General features: G+C 41.5%; 1 protein-coding gene across 11 annotated transcripts in view; it reads left to right on the top strand.

The window, feature by feature from the left end:
* Positions 1-26,554, top strand: part of STXBP5 (syntaxin binding protein 5) — a 904,657-nt gene that overhangs the window by 845,764 nt on the left and 32,339 nt on the right. For 7 of the 11 annotated variants that reach the window (XM_033939585.1, XM_033939587.1, XM_033939597.1 and 4 more), the window contains 2 exons: positions 20,036-20,275; positions 24,536-24,905. In XM_033939585.1, the coding sequence (XP_033795476.1) occupies positions 20,036-20,275; positions 24,536-24,905 (610 nt within the window). Of the gene's footprint in view, positions 1-20,020; positions 20,276-24,535; positions 24,906-26,554 lie in introns of all 11 variants that reach the window. The other 4 variants (XM_033939588.1, XM_033939586.1, XM_033939594.1 and 1 more) reach the window with 1 other exon arrangement.

The raw sequence follows: 26,554 nt of genomic DNA, 5'->3' as shown, positions 1-26,554 counted from the left end.
TGATTGCAAGACCAGAACAGTAAGTGGAGTCCAACTGAGGACTTAGGTCAGTTTTGAAGCTTCTCATGAACTTCAGAGCCCATTTTAAGATCTTATTCCTTGCATGTCAGTCTCTACATGCCTCGAGTCTTTTTATGTTCAAGTGAGACTGGTCCCTTACTCACAAAATCGCCTTTTAAGGTCTTCTGGAATCCCTACCTTCTATGAAGGGTTTTTCCAGAAACAGAAGTTTCTTGCATTCTGCTGCAGTTTTGAAACAGTTATGCCTTTCTGTCTTTGCTTTCAACCCATTATTGAAATTCAGGTCTCTTCTAAAAGCATATCTCTTTAGACCAGGGGTGTCCAACCTTTTGGCTTCCCTGGGCCGCATTGGCCAAAAATAATTTTTCTGGGGCCGCACAAACACTAACACTAGCCGACAAACAAAAAAAAGGTTGAGCAGATCACAAATCTGCAATCACTAATATAGAAGATGTATATATTTAATAATAATGTAATGTAATGTAATTTATTTCTTATATACCGCTACATCCGTTAGGTTCTAAGCGGTTTACAGAAAATATACATTAAGATTAGAAATAAGAAAGGTACTTGAAAAATTCCCTTACTGTCCCGAAGGCTCACAATCTAACTAAAGTACCTGGAGGGTAATAGAGAAGTGAAAAGTAGAGTTAGAGGGAAAATAAAAATAAAATAAACATTTTAACAAGACAGCATTGATCTAAATACTTTGGAAGGTAGAAGAGAGAAGAGAAAAGAATAGAAGCATGATGAAGTGATGAAGTGGAGCAAGTAAGTTTAGGAGGAGCGATTGACGTTTCCAGAAAGGGCTTCTTCAGGGAAGAGACTTGGCCGACAGTCCCAGGATGCCTATGTCTCCTCCCCTGAGATGTTCTCCCATCCATGCATTCCCTCCCAGACGGTTGCGGTAGGTCTCGCTGCTGCTTGTATGTAAAAGCAGTTGTTTTTCTACTGCTGCTGATATTTAAAGCAGGTAGATTGATCTCTTAAACGGGATATAGGGGGAGGAGCTCACATGCCTGGTTTCATTAAAGGGATACTGTGGAGAGGAATCCAAAAAAGCAGTAATACTTACCCTGACTGAGTGATCCCTCCATGTGCACTGCTGACAGTGGGAGCAGCCACAGGCTTCCACATCCCCATTCTGATGAGCAGGGATGCGTGCTCCTGGTTCTCCCATTCACTTCTATTACAGCTATGGTGAGCGTCTTCAGAGGTGAGCCTCATCAGAGCGGGAATGCTGAATCAGCTATCATAAGAACATAAGCAATGCCTCTGCTGGGTCAGACCTGAGGTCCATCGTGCCCAGCAGTCCGCTCTCGCGGCGGCCCAACAGGTCCAGGACCTTTGCAGTAATCCTCTATCTATACCCCTCTATCCCCTTTTCCAGTAGGTAATTATCCAATCTTTTCTTAAACCCCATTACCGTACTCTGCCCTATTACGTTCTCCGGAAGCGCATTCCAGGTGTCCACCACACGTTGGGTAAAGAAGAACTTCCTAGCATTCGTTTTGAATCTGTCCCCTTTCAACTTTTCCGAGTGCCCTCTTCTTTTATTTTTTGAAAGTTTGAAGAATCTGTCTCTCTCCACCCTCTCTATGCCCTTAATGATCTTGTAAGTCTCTATCATATCCCCTCTAAGTCTCCTCTTCTCCAGAGAAAAGAGACCCAATTTCTCCAATCTCTCAGCGTATGAAAGGTTTACTTGAGTTAGTGGTTCTCTCAGCGTAAGAATTGTGATGCACATATCCCAAAGCTAACATATTCCAGTTAATAAATTCAAAATAAAACAATTTTTTCCTATCTTGTTGTCTGGATGTTTTGTTTTCCCAGTTTCTCTTTCTGCTTCTTCTCTATCTTCAACTAATTCGCTTTCCAGTGTCTGCTGTCCATTTTTTTCTCCTCTTCTTTCGTTCCATTTCCTTCTTATGCCTATCTCCAGTGTATTGATTTTTCCCTTTCAGCTTTCTTAACTTTTTCTTTTCTGCCTCTGTCCACTCAAATCTTGCCTTCTTTCTCACCCTTCTTTTTAAATGTTCAGCTACTTCTCAATTCTCCATCTTCTTTCAGTCCCTAGTTCTCCCATTTCCCATCTCACTCCTTTCCCAGCCTCCTATTCCCTTCTATCTACTCCCCATTACCACATTTCTACCACTGTACTCACTGCTCTCTCACTCGTCATCTCCCTTTTGACCTCATCCACATGGCTCACCACTTTCAGAATCCCCCTCCCTCTCTCCACTGGTCAGGCTATAACTCCTTGTCCCTCTCTCCACTGGTCAGGCTATAATTCCCTGTCCCTTTCTTTCCATCCCTAGCATCATCTTATCCCAGCTCTCTTCCCTCCTGCCCTTCCATGGTTCCATCTCTCCTCCTCTATCTCCATGGTCCAACATTACTCCCTCTCTTTTCTGTTTTTCTTCTCTTCCCCCTTGATGCTGAACAATGAAATGGAGAAAAAAAGAGAGATGCTGCTTCTCTCTGCCTTCTATCCTCTGCCTATCATCCTCTGCCTTCCATCCACAGGCCTAACATTTCTCCCTCCCTCCCATCACTAGAGCCAACTTTTCTCCATTTCTCTTTCCAACTGCCCCCCATCCCATCTCTCCCCCTGTCTGCCTGCCTCCCTCCCTTCCCCCAGGTCCACCATTTCTTCCTTTCTCTTGCCAACAGTTCTCCCTTCAAGTATCCCTTTCCCTCTTCCTCCACTCCACCCCAGGTCCAACTTCTCTCCCTTCAGACCATTGCCCACCATCTCTCTGTTTCTGGCCCCATAAGCTCTCCCCCCAGGCCCAATGTGGCACTTCTTTTAATACCCTCCCGCCCAAAAAAAACCCCAACATCCAGGAGGCTTCCTCGGCCCAGCATGTTCTCCCCCTTCTCTTTGCGCCCATGCATCTCTACCTCACTCCTCTCCCACCACCATGTCCAATAATTCTCTCTCTGTCTCCGTCCCTCCTCTCTCTGCCCAACAGTTCTCCTCTTTCTTTATCTCCCCAATTGCACCATCTCTTTCCCTCTCTGACACCCAATTCTCCCTTTCTATTATCTCTCTCACCTCTGCATCTCTTTCCCTCACTCCCTCTATTCTTCCATCTTATGGCTCATGCTCCCCTCTATCTTTCACTTCATTCTGTGTCCTAAGTTCATGCCCCTCCCTCCTTCCTTCCTTCCTTCCATCGTTTTTCCTAAGTTTATGCTCCCTCCCTCTCAAGTCTCACGCTCTTCTTCCTTTCTCCCTTCTGGGCCACGAATGTTTACCTTTTTCCTGCTCCCTCCTCCGTCTTGCAGTATTCACTCAAAGCCGCGGGCAGCGGCTCCCATGCGCCTCCCGTGGCTGATCTGGAAGCGTTCCCTCAACATACCTGTCTCCCTTCTGGGCCACAGATGTTTACCTTTTTCTTGCTCCATCCTCCCATCTTGCAGTGTTCACTCAAAGCCGGTGGCAGCGGCTCCTACGTGCCTCCTACGGCTGATCTGAAAGCGTTCTCTCTGACGTCACGACATCAGAGGGAATGCTTCCAGGTCAACCATAGGAGGCACGTAGGAGCCGCTGCCTGCGGCTTTGAGTGAATGCTGCAAGACGGAGGAGGGAGTCGGCAAGACGTTAAACAGCTGGGGGAAGCAGAAGGAAAACACCACATTGTCCTCGAGCGCGAGTGGGGCCGCACAAAATTCTTCATGGGGCCGCGGGTTGGACACCTCTGCTTTAGATAGTCCTTTTCTGTTGAACTTGATAGTTCTAGTACTATTAGGGTATACTAGGGTTGCAGTCTGTGTATACTTATGTATGTCTGTAACTATTTTATGTTCCTTCTTTTTTTCTTTCCTCTTTTCTAATAATAATAATTTTATTTTTTATATACCACCTGACTAGGAATGGTTCTAGGCGGTTCACAACAAGTAAAACTGAACATACAGTGAAGAATACAATTTAAAAATGGAACTACATCGGGTAATAAAACATGAGAAATGCATAAAATTTTAAAAGACAACAGAATGCATTAGGATACAAATTTATCAAATAATTGGGTCTTCAATAATTTTCTAAAATCAAGATAGGAGGAAGCTCCTAGCATAATTTTTCCAAACCAAACATTCAATTTAGCAGCCTGAAAAGAGAGAGTTCTCTCAAGAAACCTTTTATAAGGGAATGTAAACAAACAAACTCTACGTGTAAACTTATTTGAGTGATTCAAAGAAAAATGGGAAACAAGGTAGCCAGGTGACAAGCCAAAGATTGTAGGTCTTTTATTGTTTTATTGGTTCTATGTATTGATGTTATTTTATTGTTAATCACTCTGTTATTATTTAAGGAAGAGCAGTATATCAAATAAACTTCAACCATAAACCATTTCATAACATTTCACCAGACACACAATACATGGTGTTTTGAGCAAGCATTTAAACCTGCATATTGTTTTGAGAGGGTGGAAGTATTTATTAGTATTGAGCTTTTTAGTTTTAGTGTGTGGTGGTTGATATTTTTATGTATAGGTTGTTGTTTTATAACTGGGTTTCCACTTTTGTTGTATTACCTTTTCAAAGGTTCCTTGTAAATAATAAATGTCTTAATAAATCTCATAGGTTTTGGTGTAGACACTATACCATTTCTATTACCTTTTTTTCTGTACCATCTCTATATCCTTTTTGATATATGGCCTCCAAAACTGAACATAATATTCTAAGGGGCTGCAGCAAAAGTGTCATTAGCGTACCGCTTACGTGGACCTTTCTTGTATGCTAAGGCAATTTTTGCATGGATGAAAAATGGTTTATTTAATGGACATGTACTATTTTTGTCATTAGCATGTGTCCATTAAAAAAAAAAAACACAACCTACTGTGTGAACCCCTACTGCCATCTATTTTGTAGACGATAAGGGACCCCTACATAAGAACAAAAGAATAGCCTTATTGGGTCAGACCAATGGTCCATCAAGCCCAGTAGCTCATTCTCATGGTGGCCAATCCAGACACTAATACCTGTCCAAAACCCAAGAGTAGCAATATTCCATGCTACTGATTCAGGGCAAGCAGTAGCTTCCCCCATTTCTTTGTCAATAACAGACTATGGACTTTTCCTCCAGGAATTTATCCAAACCTTTCTTAAAACCAGCTACACTATCCACAAGCTTTGGCAATGCGTTCCAGAGCTTAACTATTCTCTGAGTGAAAAAAATTTCCCCCTATTGGTTTTAAAAAGTATTTCACTGTAACTTCATTGAGTGTCCCTTAGTCTTTGTAATTTTTGATGGAGTGGAAAATCGATCCACTTGTACCCGTTCTACTCCACTCAGGATTTTGTAGACTTCAATCATATCTCCCCTCAGCCGTCTCTTGTCCAAGCTGAAGAGCCCTAACCGTTTTAGTCTTTCCTTATACGAGAGGAGTTCCATCCCCTTTACCATCTTGGTCGCTCTTCTTTGAACCTTTTCTAGCACCACTATATAATTCATGAGATAAGGAGACCAGAATTGAACGCAATACTCCAGATGAGGTCGCACTATGGAGCGATACAGGGGCATTATAACATTCTTAGTTTTGTTAACCATCCCTTTATTAAAAATTCCAAGTATCCTGTTTGCTTTTTTGGCTGCCGCCACCACGCATTGGCTGGAAGGTTTCATCCTATTGTCTACGATGTCTCCCAGATCCTTTTTATTCATCCATTAGCGCACATCAATGCCTCACTTGCTAACTGGTTAGTGCTGTCATGCCTGCTCACCACCCCAAAACACACTCCCTTCCAAGAAAATAAAAAATACTTTTTTAGCACTCACTGTGCATGTGCAAATTGTCCATTTTACCACAGGACTCCAGCACCAGCTTTTTAATGTCTGGTAAGCACATGCTAGGGCTTATGCAGTTTAGTTAAAAGACCCCTAGGTGAGGCCTCATTGGTGATCTATAAAGAATCAGGATTGTTTCCTATTCTCCACAGATTATACCTCCATCTCTCTGACCACCACCATTTATTTATTTATTTATATACCACTTATATCCTAAGTGGGTTTACATTCAGGTACTTTATCATATTTCCCTATCTGTTCCAGTGGACTCAAACTCTAGTGTATCTGGGGCAATGAGGGGATTAAGTGACTTGCCCAGGGTCACAAGGAGCAGTGAGGGCTTTGAACCCACAACCTCAGGGTGCTGATGCTGTAGCTCTAACCACTGCACCACACATGGTTTGCCTAGTCTGAAGTCTCACACCTGTTCAGTGTATATCAGCTCTTCATCATGTATCACATACTGCTTCTACAGATTTTGTCATCCTATGCTGATGATTTTGCATTTTCTGGCAATGCTTCGTACTTAACCAAGTATTTCATCACTCCTTATCCTTTCTTAAATCAGTTCTCATTCTTTCTGCCCCCCTCAGAGTGTGTGCCATAAGTTGTTTGTGCCATATTTAGCAATATCCATGTAATCACATCAAACATGGTGTCTCAGGTATGTCTGCAGATTTGTCTTCTTGTACTCTTGTAATTAATGGTGTTTCTCCAAGATCAACATTCTCTTTAATAGTTACTGATTTTCTTCCTCTTGCTATGAGATGGTATACCAGCTATACCAGGGCATTAACTTGTTTAAAAAATATCAACACACACCATGTACTATATAAAATTTCCAAAGACCATGGTGAAAGTAAAACATTAATTAGAACATTTTCATTTTTTGCTTGCTTTTAAAAAAAAAAAAAAAATTTCTCTGAAACACACTAAACAATCACATTTGATAGTGTCTCAGTTATGCAAATAAAATGATCTCTGACTGGTTCATGTAGCGTGTGGTGTCATTTTCTAAGAACAAAGCCAATGAGAACTAATTAAGACCTAAAGATTTCAATTAATGCTGTAATATAATATACTAGTCTTTAAGCCCGTTACATCAACGGGTGCTAGAATATATGTCTGTCTTTTTTTTTTTTTTCTTTCTGTCTCTCTCCCCCTCCATTTCCCTGTGTAGCGCTGTCTCTGCTTTCTTCCTCACTTTGCACTCTCCAGCTGTAACATTACTGCTTCGCTTTTTCTCCTGCAAGCATGTCTGCTCTCTTTCTTATCCCCAGTCTCTTTGCTCTTTTTCTCTTCTTTCTTTTTCTCTTCTACTTTCTCTGTGTCCCTTATTCCTGCAAACCTCTATGCTGTATTTTTTTCTCTGTATGCTCCTGATGTTGTGTTTCCCTGTAGGTATTTATTCCTATTTTTTTTCCTTCTTCAATCTCATCTCTGAACATTTCCTACCTCAGTCTCTTCAATTTTCTTTCCTTCTTCAGTCTCAGCTCTTCTTTATCTGAATATTTCCTTCCTCAGCCTGTCCAATTGCAGCTCTCTTGCCCTCTAAGCCCCTGCTGCAAGTGGCTGTGCATGTCTTCTCTCCTGCTCCCCTTTCCCGACAAACCTGTGACTCCAGCAGCATGTTCAGCACTCTACACATGCTGCTTTGGAGCCTTCTACTGCCCTGATTTACTCTGGCACGTCCCTGATGACATCATCAGAGACGCGGCAGAGCAAATCAGGGCAGTAGAAGGCCCCGAAGCAGCGTGTGTAGAGTGCTGCACACGCTGCTTGAATCGGCGTTTGGAGTCAGGACCGCGAAGAAAGTAGCGGCTGGAGTCTTTTTTCGGCGCTCCCTTCCCGCCCCTTGAGGTGTCGCCGTGGCTCCTCTTGATCCCCACCAGCGTCGGAAGCCTTCTCCGACGCTGGTGCGGCTCGTGAAAGGAGCCGACAGGAGAGCAGGATGTCCAGCGCTGGGGTCCAGTCCTTCCGGCCAGTGTAGGTAGGTGAAGTGGATTCGCGCATGCGCACTCCTGCGGCCACAGACCTACTGATCATGGAAGCACGCCAATAGGAGTGCACATACGTGGCTAGCGTTTTATTATATAGGATAGATTGATCAATATTATTTGGGAGAATAGCACTAACTACTGCATAAACCAGCACTATTTAATATTTAATGAAACAGACTCAGGCTATTAAGAGCTTCTTTTACAAAGGAATTGAATGGGCTTTGGTGCATTTGCCACAGGGGTAACCACTACTGTGGCTTTGTAAAAGGAGCTCTAAGGAAGGACTAAAATCTTATTCTCAGGTACAGAGCAAGTACATTTATAGTACTGTATAGGTAATGGAGTAATTTCAACTCTCAATTCAGGGATCTTATATAAGGGAAATATTCCATAGGATACGTATTGTTAGAAAATCAAACTGGCTTAGAGGTAGACTTCAGAGGATGGTGGTGAACGGTACCCTCTCCGAAACGTCAGAGGTGATCAGTGGAGTTCCGCAAGGCTCAGTCTTGGGCCCGATCCTATTTAACATCTTCGTAAGGGACCTGGCTCAGGGGCTTCGAGGTAAAATTACATTATTCGCCGTTGCCAAACTACGCAACATAGTAGGCAAAAGCACAGTGCCAGACAGTATGACGCAGGACCTACTCTTACTGGAACATTGGTCCACGACTTGGCAACTAAGTTTCAATGCCAAAAAGTGTAAGGTCATGCACCTTGGCAACAGAAATCCATGCAGATCTTACACCCTTGAGAAGAGGAGACTGAGAGGGGACATGATTAAAACATTCAAGATATTGAAGGGAATTGACTTGGTAGAAGAGAAAGAGAGATTGTTCATCCTCGCTAAGGTGGAAAGAACGAGAGGGCACTCTCTAAAGTTAAAAGGGGATAGACTCCGTACAAACGTAAGGAAGTTCTTCTTCACCCAGAGAGTGGTAGAAGTCTGGAACGCTCTTCCATAGGTTGTTATACGGGAAAGCACCCTACAGGGATTCAAGACAAAGTTAGACAAGTTCCTGCTGAACCAGAATGTACGCAGGTAAGGCTAGACTCAGTTAGAGCATTGGTCTTTGACCTAAGGGCCGCCGCATGAGCGGACTGCTGGGCACGATGGACCACTGGTCTGACCCAGCAGCAGCAAATCTTATGTTCTTATGTTAATATCTCTCAGGTAGTATCTGCCTCACTTTACTACCTGCGACAACTCTGAAAAATAAGGATCTACTTTTCAGAGTCTGACTTCACCTAACTACTCTATGCCTTAGAACTCTCCTGCATGGATTACTGCAATGCCCTATTCAACGGTCTCACGGCAAAGAGTGTACAACGTCTCTAAAGTGTACAAAACATGGCAATAGGACTTCTAAAAAAAAAAACACATGCCCATGACCCAGTCTTCCAAGCTCTATCGTCGGCTCACTGGCTGCCCGTAGCCAAACTTGTCTTCAAGGGCCTGATGATAGCATTCAAATTCCTGTACAACATGGCACTAGGCTACATGACAACCAAGATTCCTCCATATATGCCGAACAGGTCCCTCTGCTCTCAGGATGAAATATGCCTCAAAACACCCCTTGGTCATGTCTTCAACTGCAAACCACCAAACAACGTTCCTACTCCCATTTCCATACCGAGCCACTGGAATCAAATGCCCATATTTCTGGAACACAGAACATTTTTCAGGTTCCATGTACTGGAGAGGCACTTCCAGTTTTCAGCACTCCCTTTCGGGTTAGCAATGGCACCTCTCACCTTTACAAAGGTGATGGTGGTAGCTGCAGTTTATCTGCGCAAAGCAGGGATTCAGGTTTATTCATACTTGGACAACTGGCTGATCAGAGCCCCGTACAAAGCCAAAGGTCACCAGACAGTGGCACAAGTTGTCTAGCTCCTCCTCTAGAAAGCTTTTGCCGAATGCTGAACGTGGGAAACGGTTTGATTTGATATTGAGTCAATTAGTTAAAAAAATTATAAGACAGACAACCAAAAAGACTGTGAGGGCAGCTGGGTAACCGGCAGGTGCTGAAAATCATTTGTGATATTTTCCGACCGCCTCTTCCTGGTACTAAAGTCAGGTTACACCAGTCAGGAGCTGCTTTGACACACCAGATAGCGTGTCAAAGCAGTTCCTGATTGGTGTAACCATGATTTTAGCACAAGGAAGTAGCGGTCGGAAAATACCACAAATTACTGAGTCCGCGAACCGCAAACTCACAGAGGTTTATTGTATATATGACAGACAACCAAAAAGACTCCTAAGGCAGATCAAGAATCGAAACACTGGCAGTGTTGGGTCTTTTATTAAATAAAGAATCATTTGTCCCAGTTCTGCTGGAGTGTACCCTTCTTTGTGGGTGTCATTGATTCTTTTTAAAATGGCAGAGGGCCGTGCTTTCCATCTGGAAGCACACAAATTGAAGCTAAGACGCCAGATTTTGGAGATCCTGACAATGCCAGCTCCTACAGCTTGACACTACCTGCAGTTGCTGGGGTCCATTGTAGTGACCATAGACATGGTGCTTTGGGCAAAAGCTCACCCACGTCCTCATCAGAGTGCACAAATTTCCCACTGATCTCCGCAAATGGATCTGCTCCAGAGGCAGTTGCCCTGGACGACAGAAGTGTGTCAAAGTCTGCGCTGGTGGACTTAACTCTCTGCATTTCATCTTGGGTGATTCTGATGATGGATGCCAGTCTGTACAGCTGGGGAGGTCATTGTGGAGGCCCTCGAAAAGTTCCTGTAAGGCAAAGCAGTCAGGGTTTTCTCAGACAATGCCACAGCAGTGTCTTACATCAACAGACAAGGATACACCAAGAGTGCTCCATTAAAATTGAAGGTCCAATTGTTGTTTTGTTGAGCAGAAGCCTACCTAGAAGCCATATCAGCAGCACATGTAGCAGGAGTGATCAATGTAGAAGCCAACTCTCTCTCAATCACCAGACCCTGGATCTGGAGGAATGGTCTCTGTCCCAGAGTACTTTCAACAAATTGTGAAGCACTAGGGAAGGCTAGCAATTGATCTGATGGCATCAGTGGCCAACAAGAAAGTCTCTCGGTACTTCAGCTGGCAATTTAATCTAAGAAGCACTGGTATAGACACTTTAGTCCATCCTTGGCCAACAGAATAGCTGTTGTATGTGTATTCCCTGTGGCCAGTGATAGGCTTGGTCATTCAAAGAATAACGACCCATCATAGGCTGGTGATTTAGTGGCGCCGGATTGCCCACATCATCCATGGTATGAGGATCTAGTGCAGCTACAATGGGACATAAGTCTCAGGCTGCCCTTACTTCCGTCACAGGGACCAATTACCCTGAAGGACCTGGAACACATTGGTCTTAAGGAATGGCTCTTGAATGTGCAGCCTTAGCACAGAAAGGATATTCAAAGATAGTCATAACTACCCTTCTATGATCCAAGAAGCTAGAGACTTTTACAACATATGTTAAGTACTGTAAGATTTTTCAGCGCTGAACACAGCTCCCATACCCATTTTTCAGTGCCAAACACAGCTCCTATACCCATAATCCTGTTGTTCCTTCAGAACAGTCTTGAAAAAGTCCTGGCAGTTGATTCTCTCAAGGTGCAGGTGGCAAGTATCTTGTGCTTTAGAGCTCAGGTAGAGAAAAGGTCTTTAGCTTCCCATCCTGACATAACCAGATTCCTGAAGGGAACATTTCGGCTGCATCCTCCCGTGCAACAACCATTCCCTACGTGCAATCTTAATGTGGTTTAACAGGCCCTCTGTGAGGCCCCTTATGAACCCTTACATAATCCTTTATACAATGCCAGGAGCATGTTTCTTCACTTCTGCCACTATGCTTTTTTTCTGCATTGTGCTGAAGAAAATCAGCACTTCCTCTGTTCTTGAAAGGACAACTAAACGCTGGTTCTCAGCTTTAAATTCAACAGCGGTGCCAGCAAAATGCAAGTGAAGAATGCCTTTGATGCATTGATCCAGTGCTCCATTGACTCACCCCTTAAGCCAGCCCTGTCAACAAATGTAACCACAGTTTCTTTTCAGATATTATAGATATGTTAGCATAATCAGATCATAGCTTTATTCTGAACTGATATTTTAATGTAACCGAGGATCTCACAAGATCTTGCACTCTACCTGTATTCTGCACCCTCATGTGGCTTCCAGAGGAATTCATTTTTATTATAGCTCAACTTTCACTACAGGTGCATAGCAAATTAAGTGCCAAAATGATTACGTTTATGCATTCCGTTCCAATCCACACAAGTTTTTGTTCAGGGTGAGTCATAGTTAATAGCTACGATTTATATAATTAAAGTCTATAACTCTGTTTTAGTTGGAGAGTTTAGTTATAATGCAACATAGATATAAAAAAAAACACACCTATCTGCAGTCTATCACTATGGGAGGCAAGAAAATGGCAATAAAGGGCAGCATAACCTACTTGGCACAAAAGCAGCAGTTATATTCAACCAAGACAGTCCAGTCACAAAAAATATATCAAAAGGAGGGCAGAGAATAATTATATATATATATATTAAAAAAAAGCTAGCCATATTTAAAATGATCTGTAGCACTTTAAGACAGTAAAAGCCATTGGCATCTCTTTCATTTCAAACATATGTAAATTATTTAAATATTAAATCTGGGAAATTGCTGGTAAGGACATTATGAACAAAATGATGTCAGACTAGTTGTCCTGTGTATGTGCGTGTGTGTTTATGCATGTATATATATCTCTCGTATATTTGATTTTGTCAGTAATCTAAAATCTGGTTCTGTATCTGTCTTCTACAATTTCATCTAAAGCAGTGGTCCCCAATCCTGTCCTGGAGGACCACTAGCCAGTCGGGTTTTCGAGATAGCTCTAATGAATATGCATGGGGCAGATGTACATTCCTATCATCTTCATTACATGCAGATCTCTTTCATGCATATTCATTAGGGCTGTCCTGAAAACCTGACTGGCTGGTGGTCCTCCAAATCAGGGTTGGGAACCACTAATCTAAAGAACACTAGCTTTGCCAGGGGTATATAGTAATAGGGTAGTTATCACACCATTATATGCTGGAAGCCAGTGCAGCTTCAATGAAGGATTACATGAGAATCCAATGGAAATCCTAGAAGTAGTGAGGGCTACAGAATTCTGAAGTATTCTTCTATAGTTAATGGAGCATATGTTTGTGCATTCTCAATCTTACGGAGTTTTGAGCCCTATTTTAGAAAGGGCACGGAGCGAGGAACCCAGATGGCCAGGTCAGGATGTGAAGAATTTAAAAAAAAAAATTACAAAAGGTTATGCCAAATGTAGAACTACTTTAAAAATACGTGCGAGGACATTAAAGAGAGCATAGCCATGCCTCATGTCCAGTGGAAGCTACGATTTCAAAAGACTGCACATAGGGAAGACACACATGCAACACATTTGCTGGGGGATGCCTTTTATCTGTGTATGGAGAGGCATGGCTGTGGACTCCTTCATGTCCTTGCATGTATTTTTTAAGTAGTTCTACATTTGGCATAATCTTTTGTAACATTTTTAGGAATTCTCCACATCCTGACCTGGCCATCTAGGTAAGGACTTAAAATTCCATTAACTATAGAAGAATACTTCAGAATTCTGTAGTCCCCATTACTTGTAGGCTGTCCAATGGGTTCTCATGTAACCCTTCATTGAAGGAGCTGCATTGGCTTCCAGCATATAATGAATGGTGTGATATCCACCCTCCTACTGTATATACCCCTGGCAAAGCTAGTGTTCTTTAGATGAAATTGTAGAAGACAGAAAATAGAATTTAGATGACTGACAAAAATCAAATATACAAGATAGATACATACATGCATACACATATAGAGGACATCCAAAACCGTGTTTTTTAGTTTTGACCAAAATTGAAAATGTGATCTAAAGTCACTCCACAGTTTTGGCCATAACCAAAAATGCATCCAATCATCTGCATCCCTGTCCCCATCCCCTGGCCCTCCTGAAAGAAAGTTGATCCCCCTTCCCTATCCGAAAGCCACTACCTGTAGACTATTCCCAGGCCTACCATACAAGTTCTGGTGGTCTAATGGTCTCATCAGGGCAGAAACATAAGAATTGCCATACTAGGACAGACCAGAGATCCAACAGTGGCCAACCCAGGTCCCAAGTACCTAGCTAGATCCCAAGTAGTAAAACAGATTTTATGCTGCTTATCCATCTCAATAATAGTCTGTGGACTTCTCTTTTAGGAAATGATCTAAGCCTTTTTTAAACCCCGCTAAGCTAATTGATTTCACCATATTCTCCAGCAACAAATTCCAGAGTTTAATTATACGTTGTGTGAAAAAATATTTTCTCCAGTTTGTTTTAAATGTACTTCTTAGTAGCTTCATCATATTCCCCCTAGTCCTAGTATTTTTGGAACAAACGATTCACATCTACCCTTTCCACTCCACTCAGTATTTTATAGACTTCTACCATATCCCCCTGAACCATCTCTTCTCCAAGTTGAAGAGCCTTAGCCGCTTTAGCCTCTCCTAATAGGGAAGTCGTCCCAAACCTTTTATCATTTTCGTCGCCCTTCTCTGTACCTTTTCTAATTCCGCTATATCTTTTTAGAGATACGACAACCAGAACTGCACACATTATTCAAGTTGCAGCCATAACATAGAACAATACAAGAGCATTATAACATTTTCATCTTTGTTTTCCATTCCTTTCCTGATAATTCCTAACATTCTATTTGCTTTCTTAGCCACCACTGCACATTAAGCTGAGGGTTCCAACTTATCCTCAACAATGACACCTAGATCCTTTTCCTGGGCAATGACTCCTAACATAGAACCTAGGATCATGTAACTAAAGTTCTGTTCCTCTTTCCCACATGCATCAATTTGCACTTGCTCACATTAAACATCGTCTACCATTTTGACTTCCAGTCTCACAAGGTCCTCTTGCAATTTTTCACAATCCTCTTGCGATTTAACAATGATCGCCATTCACTCTTGCCCAAGCTGGCTCTGCAGACATAATGGCTGCCACAACTTCCCACAATAGTCTTGTGAGACTGCCATGGGAGGTTATGGCAGCCATTTTGAGATTGGAGTCAGAATGAGCAGGAGCGACTGAGGATTGCTCATGCCGGTTCCAGTTTCAAAATAGTTGCTGTGATCTCTTACAGTATTATCATGGGATTGCTGCAAGAGGCCCCGGCAACCATGTTGACTGTGGAGCTGTCCCAATGAGACCACTAGAAACTGTAACTGTAACCATCAGGGTTTCTAAGGCAGACCCTGGAGGACCTTGGTTTGGTGAGAGCGCAGTGGTTTATGGTGGCAGCAGTGATGATTGTCACTGGAGAGGGGGGTCAGCTTTCTGTTCAGCAGGCCAATAACTGAACTGAGGTGAGATGGGAAGGGAAGGGATGCAAGTTAGAGAATTCCCGGATAGTTGCAAATGTAGGTGTAGGGTGCTTGATCCTAGCCTTTGTTCTATTTAAACTGAAAGCCCAAAGGAGCAGGAAGAAACTTCTTTGTCAATTAAAAACAAAACAAAACAGTTCTTATATAGTTTTATAATACAGTCTACCAATGAATCCCTCTTCTCTACTAATAGTCTGTTTCTATATGAACTCATTAAATTCCGTTGGTTCATATGGAAACTCACCAGCTAATATACAGCTTATGTAGTAATGGTGTTTTATTATACAAACATGATGTGTAAGGAATATAAAAGTTCAGTAACTGCTCGGTCTGCCACACGTTCCATTTTATTCATAAGGTCCCTGCAGCAGAATATGTGCTCTTAATTAATGACCTCTTAAACAGAATTTGAGTCCAGTAAATGTTCATTTTCTACCCTGAGCATCATTGAAAGGCTAGTGCGGCATGACGAGACAGATAATATAAATAATTTCTTCAAATTGTGACCTGATGCTACAAGCTTATTTTGCAGGGATAATATACAAAATGTTGCCGGTTTTCATAAACGAAACTAATGTGTTCCCCCTTTAATCCAGTGATGAAGTGCTGGTTGAATTAACTGCAAATATTGAATGTTGTTTTTTTCTTCCTTAATATCTTTTTCCTGCAAATTGGATGAAAAGCATTCAATCTATTTAACAATAAGGCACAGCGAGACAGGTTTTGTTAAGAATATAGGCATTCTTCAGTTGGTTTGTCTAGCACAAGACCACCTATGAATTATTGATATTCATAACAATCTGCTGCCCTCAAGTGTGTTATTGGTTTTATGAAATGGATTGTGGAAACCATGAGAGGAGGAAAATAGTTTTCAGGAACTAAATTTTATTTTTGTTCTCTTTTTTTTTTAAGTTAAATATTCCTCCCATCTTAGAATCTTATATTTTTAAATGTGGCTTTGTGCTTGGTATCAGGGTAGCATAGAAAACTCATAGCTGGATTACTCCCCCTTTTCTATCCATTTCATAAAGATTGTGAAAGCTTTAGATTTTTTTTACAGTAGATGTTCTAAAATGAAAAGAGAACGTGCGCCGTGATTTGCCAGATCTAGATCCTTGGGCACAGCTGTCTGATTTAAACCGAAGTAACAGAGTAACATAGTAGATGACAGCAGATAAAGACCCAAATGGTCCATCCAGCCTGCGCATATTCAAGAGTTAAGACATCCAAGGATCAGCTTCTCAGTCTCATCCAGCTTCCAGGATGAAGCGGAATAGAAGTCGTCACACGGCCTATGGCAATGTCTGATGTCCAAAAAGAGCTGGCAGACGACAAAATGGTGTGACGCTGGTTAACAGCTCTCAATCTAACCAATTTGCAGGGGGATCTTCCATTTCAAAAGATATTGCTTTGTACTCTGAATACATGACAAATTACATTTTGGAAGTAATTTTAGAACCAGCTGTCTATGTGGATGCAACCAGTAGATGTATAAAAAGCAACAATTATATAAAGGAAATGAACAAATATAGTTTCCCCTGATACAATTGCCACAGGTACATCTAAGCAGTGATAACAACATATGGCTATATGTACAAGTGTTCTGGAGCAGTTGTAAATATACACATACATCTGCCAAGTGTTATACTTATGCATTTGCATTATGTAAACCATAATTCTGCCCCAGGAGCATCTACTTTTAATATGTATAAAAGTATGTGTTTCATCACTGTACATACTTTTATCTGACACAATATATTATAAATAACTGTCTTTATATATAAAACCCAATTATACATGTGGGAAGTGGTTGTAAATATATTCTGTCTGTAATATGTGCTATTGACTTTGCTTTGCAGCTAATGTTAAAGGGACTTTCACAATTAATCAGGAATTTGAAAATGTATAATCTTTATACCCCATTGGTGTTGCTGCCTATTGACTTAAGCCATTCTATAAAACTTTAAAAGCTTTAGGATCACAGTGGATGTCTTCTACTTTTAGCTGTGGCAATTGAGCAAAGATATGCAGATTAATATAATACGGAGCTTGTTTATCGCTTAGTCCCAACACAAGGTCTAAGGGAGTTTACAATCAAATTAACCCAGTATGATCATTGAGAATTACAACTTAAAACCAGAAAAGACGCTAATATATAAAAAGAAATATTCTCAAAAAAAAAAAAACCTACAGAAGTTTTTTAAAATGTATCAGACAAAAAAGTTTTCAGATTTCTGTGAAGAGGCAAGTAATTTGATTCTGTTTTAATGAATTCCAAATAGATGTCCGCAACCAGACATAGGAAAACTCACACCCCATTCTCATATCCCCCAATTAAGGAGGTCAAACGGAAAAAACTATATGATGGCCTCCTGGCCACTGAAGCAGCCAAACTAGACAACCAAATCGACAATCTACTGACGGCATCCCTCGACTACAAGACTTTTAGAAAAGAAATAAAGACCATACTCTTCAAGAAAACTCTGAAAAAAGAAATAATACCGCAAGTCTCAAACTCCACCTCTCACTAAAGCCAACTACCCCAAACAAATAACCTTACCCATTTCTCACTCTTTTTGAAAATGACCATTTTTTTTTTTTTTGTAAGTTCTTGTTGTAATACATTTTGGATAATTATTTTGTAATCCGCCTTGAACTGCAAGGTAATGGCGGAATAGAAATCCCTAATGTAATGTAATGTAATGTCACTTGATATGTAAGCAAACAATCGAATAATCATCTATAGCAGGGGTGCCCACACTTTTTTGGCTTGCAAGCTACTTTTAAAATGACCGAGTCAAAATGATCTACCAACAATAAAATTTTTAAAAAACACAAAGCACACTGTATGCAGAGAAAATGTTAATTATAATTTATATTCGGGGTTTTTTTTCAAAGAGGTCAAGGCAGATGACTTTAAAATATGCAATGTCACCTCAGTAACAACTATACAAAAATAAACAAATATACCCCCTCCCCTTTTATTAAACCGTGATAGTGGTTTTTAGCTCAGGGAGCTGCGCTGAATGCCCCTTGCAGCTCCCAATGCTAAAAACTACTATCGCGGTTTAGTAAAAGGGGGCCATAGTGCAAAATATAAACAGCAAATAAAAATTCTCAAAACTTCCTTCTGTAAATCCAATATTTCTTTCTTTCTTTTTTCTCCCCCCCTTTTTTTTATGTCTCTCTTTTTTTCCCTCTCCCCCTGCCCCACCTTTTTATTTCTGTCTTTCTTTCTCTCTTCCCCTCCCTGTCTTTCTTTCTCTCTCCCCCCTGCCTGCCTTTCTTTCTTTTTCTCTCCCCCTGCCCCCCTTTTTATTTCTGTTTTTTTTCTGTCCCCCCTGCCTGCCTTTCTTTCTCTTTCCCCCTGCCCCCCCAAGCCATTGCACTGATTTCTCCACTACCCCGATTCTTTCTCTCTCCCTGCCGCCTAGCCCAACCCCCATCCCCTAAGCCACCATGCCAATTTCTCCATGCTTCCCCGAGCCAGACCTTGCGCATACAAGCGCCGGGCCCACAAGCCTTCACCTCCAACGTCAATTCAGATGGAGAGGAAATTCCAGGCCAGCCAGGCAGCGATTGGCTGGCCCAGAACTTCCTCTCTGACGTCAGAATTGACATCGGAGGTGAAGTCTTGTGGGTCCGGCACTTGTATGTGCCTGGCCTGGTTCGGGGAGGCAGGAATAACAAGATCGCAAAGGCAATGTGATCGACTCATGTTACTGCGATCTGGTCGATCACGATCGACCATTTGGGCACCCCTGATCTATAGTGTATGTCCTTAATAGGGGGATAACATAATAAAAATTGTTCTTGTAATCAAGACAATCATCTGAATGATGGTTTTTCTAACAAATTAACCACAAACTCAGATGTAAATCCATGAAAGGTTTGGAAAACAACACTTGCTACCTTAAAGATTATACGAGTTCATATGGGAAACAAATAAAGCTTAATAAGAGGTTTAGGAACACTGATGTTTTTAATTTTAAAAATCAGACATGCTATATTATTTTAAATAAGTTGTAGTTTCTTCAGCAGCCTAGAAGGCAACCATAAATTAAGGGCTCCTTGTACTAAACGGTGCAACAGGTTTTTAGTGCAGGCCAGCAAGCTAAATGCTCCGACGCTCATAGAATTCCTATGTGAGAGCATTTACCTCGCCAGCCCTTACTAAAAACCTATAACAGCATTTAGTAAAACCCAGCAAAAGTGAATTGCAGTAGTCTAGATGTGATCATTTCAACAGGGAATTAGGCAAGTTGTTGAGAAGCTGATAAACCTTTTTTAGTTAAATTTGCATATCTTTGCTACTGTAGGATAGAGAAGATGGAAGTAAAATAAAAGATATGGTACAATGGATTATTTTCCCTTTCACACTCAATGCATTGTACCACTGTTTTTAGTATAATTTAATTTTCAAATTCCTATACCCTATTTTCAGTTTTAATAGGGTCCCTATAACAAGAAGACAATAGCTTGTAGAATGTTGGAACATTAGGCCAAAAGTACACTTGCACTAGTAAAATACAAGAAATTATATTATAGTGCTTTTTTAAGGAAAGATTGCTTATGTTATGCTCCTGTTTCTGATTTTTGTCAAAATCAATTTGGTAAGTACGGTGTGGTAACCTCTTCCTTTATTCCAGTTTTTTCTAAAATCAGAAGTGCAAATGAATTGAAGCAGACTCTACAAATCGTACCACATTTGCACATTTTAACATTGTCCTTGTGGTATTTTTAAAATTTGCATGTTTGTGCCCATTTTATTTTCAATAGCAGCATGAAATTTTGTTTTGAACATCTTTTTAATTTAGTTGAAATGCTTTTAGATGTCAGAGACAACAACTTTAGCCGATCTCGGAGTTCAAGTGTAACCAGCATAGACAAAGAATCCCGGGAAGCAATTTCAGCACTGCATTTCTGTGAGACTTTCACCCGGAAGTCCGACGCATCAACTTCCCCGTGTTTATGGGTTGGGACTACGCTGGGTACGGTACTAGCTGTTGTACTCAACCTTCCCCCAGGAGGAGAGCAACGACTTCTTCAGCCAGTTATTGTCTCCCCCAGTGGTATGTACAGTATATACAACAGAACTTCAGCTCACACTGTTATCAAGGATGCTGTTCAGAAACCCTCTCGTTTTACTATCTTTGATGTGTTGTATGCCTAGTTTTATTTTCATGTGTAATTAATGGGTCCTTTTACAAAGGCGCGCTTAGTATTTTAAAAGGGTAAGACATTTTTCCATTAATGTTATATACAGTGCTCCCCGCGAATTTGCAGTCCACGATTCGCGGTCCCAGTCATTCATGGTATTTTCCGACCGCGAATGACCAGGCAGAAGAGAGCAGCCGGAGCACCGGCGAGTGAAGGAAATCACTGCTTTGACACGCAGCTCCTGATTGGTGAGGCCCGACTTTGGCACAGGAAGAGGCGGTCGGAGCATACCACGAGTGATTTCCTTCACTCGCCGGCACTCCGGCTGCCCTCTCCTGCCTCCCCTGCTAAAAATTGTATTCGCGGTTTTTCAACATTTGCGGGGGTTCCTGGAACGGAACCCCCGCGAACATCAGGGGAGTACTGTATTGCCGAAGGGATTTACTGAGGGCCTTAAATAACTGGTCTTCTGAAAGATCAATTCTGTGTCACTCTTAATGAATGGTTGTGAACTGATACACAGGTATAGTAACATCTCTATAGAAGCTAATATATCATAACACCTTTACAGAAGCTCATGTATTGTAGTGCCTTTGCAGAAGCTCATGTAGACTGCTCTGAATTGACTCACCAGTCATTACTAGCAGTATAGAAGCTCTAAATAATAATAATATAGGATGTCTAATTCAGAAAACAGGTGTCTAGGTCTGTGTGTGTAGAACTGCAATAGTATTTTCTTAAAGGCATGATGTACATGGAGCTTTTTATAAAAGGGATGTAAAGTTATGAAAAAAATATGTATATGCTGTGGACATATCAAAATGAGCCATTATGGAAAGGGAATATACAAAAACTAAGTGGCATCATATAGAACTTTGCATGTACAAGCAATGCTACTTATGTGTCTAAGCAGTAATTTTGCTACTTACACATATAAATGGCATAATCTGCAAAACTGCAAATCCAAGAGGAGGCAATTAAAGAGCTGCCCTCCCCAAAATCTCATTCATTTAAATTCAAGGTAGTTTTCAGTACCAGAAAGGTAAGCATAGTTCCCTCCTCAATCTGGCTTCACAAACTCAGGCTGAAATGAAAAGTTGGCCTATAATAAGATACAATTTGAACCAGGTGTTAGAGCTGGCAGGAAAATTTTCCAGGATACATGTATTGCTGTTGTAATACACTTTTAAAGGCTTGATTCTACAAACGGCGCCATAAGCGGCAGTAGCTGCCCTACCACTACCTAATTCAATTGTTTTAATTGGCTCGGTAATTGACCACGCTGTTAAAAACCAATTGAAAACTCATTTTAAAAAGTAGGTGTCTTAATTGTGTCTACACAAAGCCACCTAATGGTCGAAGTAGGTGTAGTTAAGGGCAAAAAGGACCTTAGGAGCCAGATCGGGCCCGATCCAGGCAGGTTCGACGAATTCCAGAAACTAAAATATGCAGATGGGGGCGATCGGAGGAACGCCCCCATCTGCCGACACGGATTGCTTTTCTGCGGTCCCCACGATTGCGCAGACCATCTGTAGATGGTTTGCACATGCCCGTCGGAGCTGCGATCTTTTTTTTTTTTTTTTCTTAAACTTTTATTATTAGTTTTTAGCCATGCGAGCCCGTTGTTTTAACCCACTTTAAACCCACGGGTTAAAACCATGGGTTCGCAGGGCGGGGAAGGGCAGGAGAGATTCAGGGAAACAAAGGCAGGAGAAAAACGGGGCGGCGATTCAGAGAGAGCAGGCAGGGGAGGGCGGCGAGCAGGGCTTCCAGAGTCAGAAAGACTTTTTTGGCTGGTCCCCAGCAGTCACTTCTTCAGTTGATCAACCAGCCTATTCAGATGTGAAATTTTGTGTTGTGAATTGAGTCCCTGCCTACTTTGCTTGCGTTTCACCTCATATTCAGACTTGCACGGTCTGTATATGGCCATTTGGGAGAGGATGGGCTGGAGAGGGCTTCAATGGCTGCGAGGGTGTAGATGGACTGGAGTAGGTTTTGACAGAGATTTCGGCAATTGAAACCCAAGCACAGTACCAGGTAGAGCTTTGGATTCTTGCCCAGAAATAGCTAAGAAGAAAAAATTTAAAAAATTTAAATTGAATCAGATTGGGCAGACCAGATGGACCATTCGGGTCTTTATCTTCCTAGAGAGATTCTCCATCCTCCATCCCTACCAATATGGCTTCAGACCCAGCTTCAGCACCGAATCCCTCCTAGTTTTCTTACTTTCTATGGTGCAACAACTACATTCTCGTAACAAATTCACTGTCCTATTACAATTCGATCTCTCTGCAGCTTTCGATGTTGTCCACCACGACATACTACTTTATCAACTTTCCAAGATAGGAATTGACTCCACCGTCCTAAAGTGGTTCTCAAACTTCCTACGCTCTCGCTCCTACACTGTCAACACCAATGGCACCATGTCCGTTCCTTGGACACCATCTTGCGGTGTCCCTCAAGGATCACCCCTATCCCCTATTGTCTTTAACATCTATATGTCCTCCCTGAATCTCCTCCAATTATCCCCCTTTAAAACAATCTACACATACGCTGATGACATCCTTGTCCTCCTTGAGACAGACCAGAACCTCACCAACCTCCACGAGAACATTACAGCTTGCATAATGAGACTCCATTCCTGGTCCTTCTCGGTACAGATGAAATTGAATGAATCAAAAACAAAATTACTCTGACTCGGCCCAAAATTAGAACACCTGCCCACCCTCTTTGCACTACCCTCAGGTGCTGCACTGCAGCTTGAGTTCTCAAGCAAGGTCCTTGTCATCATTATCGATTCTTCTCTCTCCCTCAATGACCACCTCAATTCCTTGGCTAAATCATGCTTTTTCAGCCTCCACATGCTGAGGAAAGTAAGATCCTATTTTCGCCAACAACATTTCGCCATCCTTGTCCAATCCATCATCCTCTCCAAACTAGACTACTGCAATGCCATGTTCTTAAGCCTATCAAAAAAAAGTCTTCAAAGACTCTGCTAATCCAGAATACTGCAGCCAAGTTGATCTTTGCAAAATGCAAGTCTGACCATGTCTCCCCACTCCTAGCCAAACTTCACTGGCTCCCAGTGATTTCCAGAATCTATTTCAAATGCTCCTGCCTGGCTTTTAAGATCATTCACGGCATCCTCCCTCCCTTAATCCCACTTTCTTATAACTCCTCGAGTCCTGACTCTACCAGACCCGCCCAAAGGTATAAACTATCCTTCCCCTCTCTACACGGTATTCGCTATGCAGGCAAACTGGGAAAATCCCTTCTCTTCAGAATCACAGGCCTTTGGAACGACCTTACTACCCCGCTGCGGAACCTGGCTCCCTCCAATTATTCCGCAAGCAACTGAAAACCTGGCTTTTCACTAAAATGTAATTCTATCCCCCCTTACTCTTCTCTTCTATATATAAGTTCATGTAAACCTTATTTTTCCTTCTCTTCCTATATTTTAAGTTCTTGTAAACCGTGCCGAGCTCCACATCCATGGAGATGATGCGGTATATAAACTTAAGGTTTAGTTTAGTTTAGTCATCTACTATATTACTATTTGCATGAATGGATTCGAAGCAGATCGCAGGAGAGGTTAGTGAATGGGGCCCGAGGGAAATCTGGTCGCAAAAGGGTCTCAAACCGATCAGCACACGATCGGTTTGCTTTGTGAATCTAGCCCTTAGTAAAACCCTGGGCTATATTGCAGATGCCTAAGTTTTGTGGTAGGTGCTGTTAGCCATGATTCTTTAAATAGTGCTTAAGCGTGATTGACACGTCACAAGCACTGTTTTTTGTAGCTGGTGCCATATATAGAATCTGGCCTTAAATGTCCTCCTAAATCACACACAGTTATATGTGCTATCATCATACACAACTAAATACATTTTGCTACCTATAGGGCATATACCACTTTGCATATATAAATTTGCTTTATACACATACCAACAGCACCTAACCCTTCTAAATTCACCTCTGTATATAGGAGGATTTCTCTTAGCCAAAGCTAAGTTCAACTAGGAATATTGGAAATTGGTGAAAAGGATGTTGCATGATTGAAAATATGGAAACTTTGGGCATTTTGTAGCCTTACAAAAATACTTTTAAATGTCTACATTGGAAGATAAAACAATTTTGCATTAATTCTTAGGGTTTGTGTACCTTTGGCATTATAGGAACCATACTGAGACTAAAAGGGGCAATCCTGAGAATGGCCTTTCTGGACACTACAGGATGTTTAATTCCACCACCCTATGAATCCTGGAGAGAGCCCAATATGCCCGAAGACAAAGACGACAAAGAGAAATTGAAAAAGCGGCGGCCAGTTTCAGTCTCCCCTTCGTCCTCTCAGGAAATCAGTGAAAACCAATATGCCGTCATATGCTCAGAAAAGCAAGCAAAAGTAATCGTATTGCCATCCCAGAACTGCATTTATAAACACAATATAACAGAGACTTCATTTGTTCTGCGCGGGGATATAGTAACAATGAGTAATAGTATCTGCCTTGCATGTTTCTGTGCCAATGGACATATAAAGACTTTTAGGTAAGACAAACTTTATTCACGTTTGATTTTAAAATTTAAAAAGGTAAATAATATATCCATGAATGAGAGACGAGGAAAGTAGCTTTTGTGTTAGATTTGCATGTACTAGGCCTCAAATATTTTCTACCTCATGCATTGTGACAGACCTGAAACTCTGACTTGATAGATATGCCTCAAGGATAGGGCTGGGAAATGCTAACAGAATTCTGATCCAGGACTCAAGTTTATAATCTGAATTAGGTTCACTAAAAATAGGGTTACCAGATTTTTATTTTTTTTTAAAAAGAGGATGTATGGCCCCACCCTGTTCCGCCCGCCAACCCTTGGCCCCACACAAACCTTGTCTCTTTGGAGCCGTCTGGAGGGCATCTGCATATGCACGGATGTGACACGATAATATTACACGCATGCACAGATGTGGCCCCGAGCTCAGCGCTTTTCAAAACCTGGATAAACTACCTGGTTTTGAAAACCCGTCCGGACGCCTGGACAGTCCTCCAAAAAAAGGACATGTCTGGGTAAATCCAGACCCCAACTCAAAAATATACTGAATCTCTAGTATATGTTAGGCAGAAGTTAAAATTAATGTTGCCCACAGGACCCAGTCCTTAGGGCACACCCATCCATTCAGGTTTTCGGGATATCCAAAATGCATATTTAGGAGATAAATTTGATATACAAATGTCTCATGCATATTCATTGTGAATATCCAAAAAACCTAACTGACTGGATATGCCCTAAGGTCTGGATTGGGAACCACTGGCCTATAGGTAAGTCCTCTTCTAACATGAATATCCCTTTTGGGTCTTACCAGGAACACTATCATCTCTTCCGAGGTTCAGCCCAAAATTTGTGCTTTCAGATCTGCCTTCTTACGTTTACTTCTTGTCATTGTCTATTTATTCCCAGTATGGGGCTTTTTGCTGTGTATTTTGTTAACAGCTCAAGATGTGGGTTCACGAAAGTTTTTAGAGCCTTACCACAAATTTTTGAGAAGAGTACATCACACTGGGAACCTTTTAAGCTGGTCTTGATACCATTGGCCCACAAAGACCTTGAAGAGCTATTCGGAAGGGGGCCACATTTAACACTGCTAACTGTTGAAGGGGAGTTTATAGAAAAAACATGTAGAAACTGTAAAAATACTGATTTATATGTATAAATTTATTTATGTATTTAATTTGTTTTCTATTCCGTTCTCCCCAAAGTGCTCAGAACAAGTTACAGGTTAAACAAATATAATATACAGTTTACAGGTTTTCATTTGCCATAGTTACAATGCATAAATGGGTTTTTATAAAATAGAATTTTATAAAATCAAATCACACCTCTTTCAGTTATTTTGGAGTCATCAGATATTGATTCAGCAAAAGTAGACAGTGGAAGAACAACCTCCACAATACTCAGAAACACCACACACTGTGGAGATGACCAAGAAGAACAACGAGATGTCGAAGGCAATGTAATCACTTTAATTTTGAACTTTCATCAGACTCGACACAGATGACTTTCAGCCTCTAGGCTTGCATCAGGAGTCTTTTTGAATATATCACAAATAAAACATACATATAAACGTATAATGAATAGTGGATGCTCTGGATGGGCAGATTGAATGGGTCATTTAGCCTTTATCTTTCATCATATTTCTG

This window comes from Geotrypetes seraphini, chromosome 3 (genome assembly GCF_902459505.1).
Source record: "Geotrypetes seraphini chromosome 3, aGeoSer1.1, whole genome shotgun sequence".
In the NCBI taxonomy this organism is placed as follows: domain Eukaryota; kingdom Metazoa; phylum Chordata; class Amphibia; order Gymnophiona; family Dermophiidae; genus Geotrypetes; species Geotrypetes seraphini.
The sequence above is the reverse complement of the archived record's forward strand: the minus strand, read 5'-3'. Positions and strand labels throughout refer to the sequence as shown.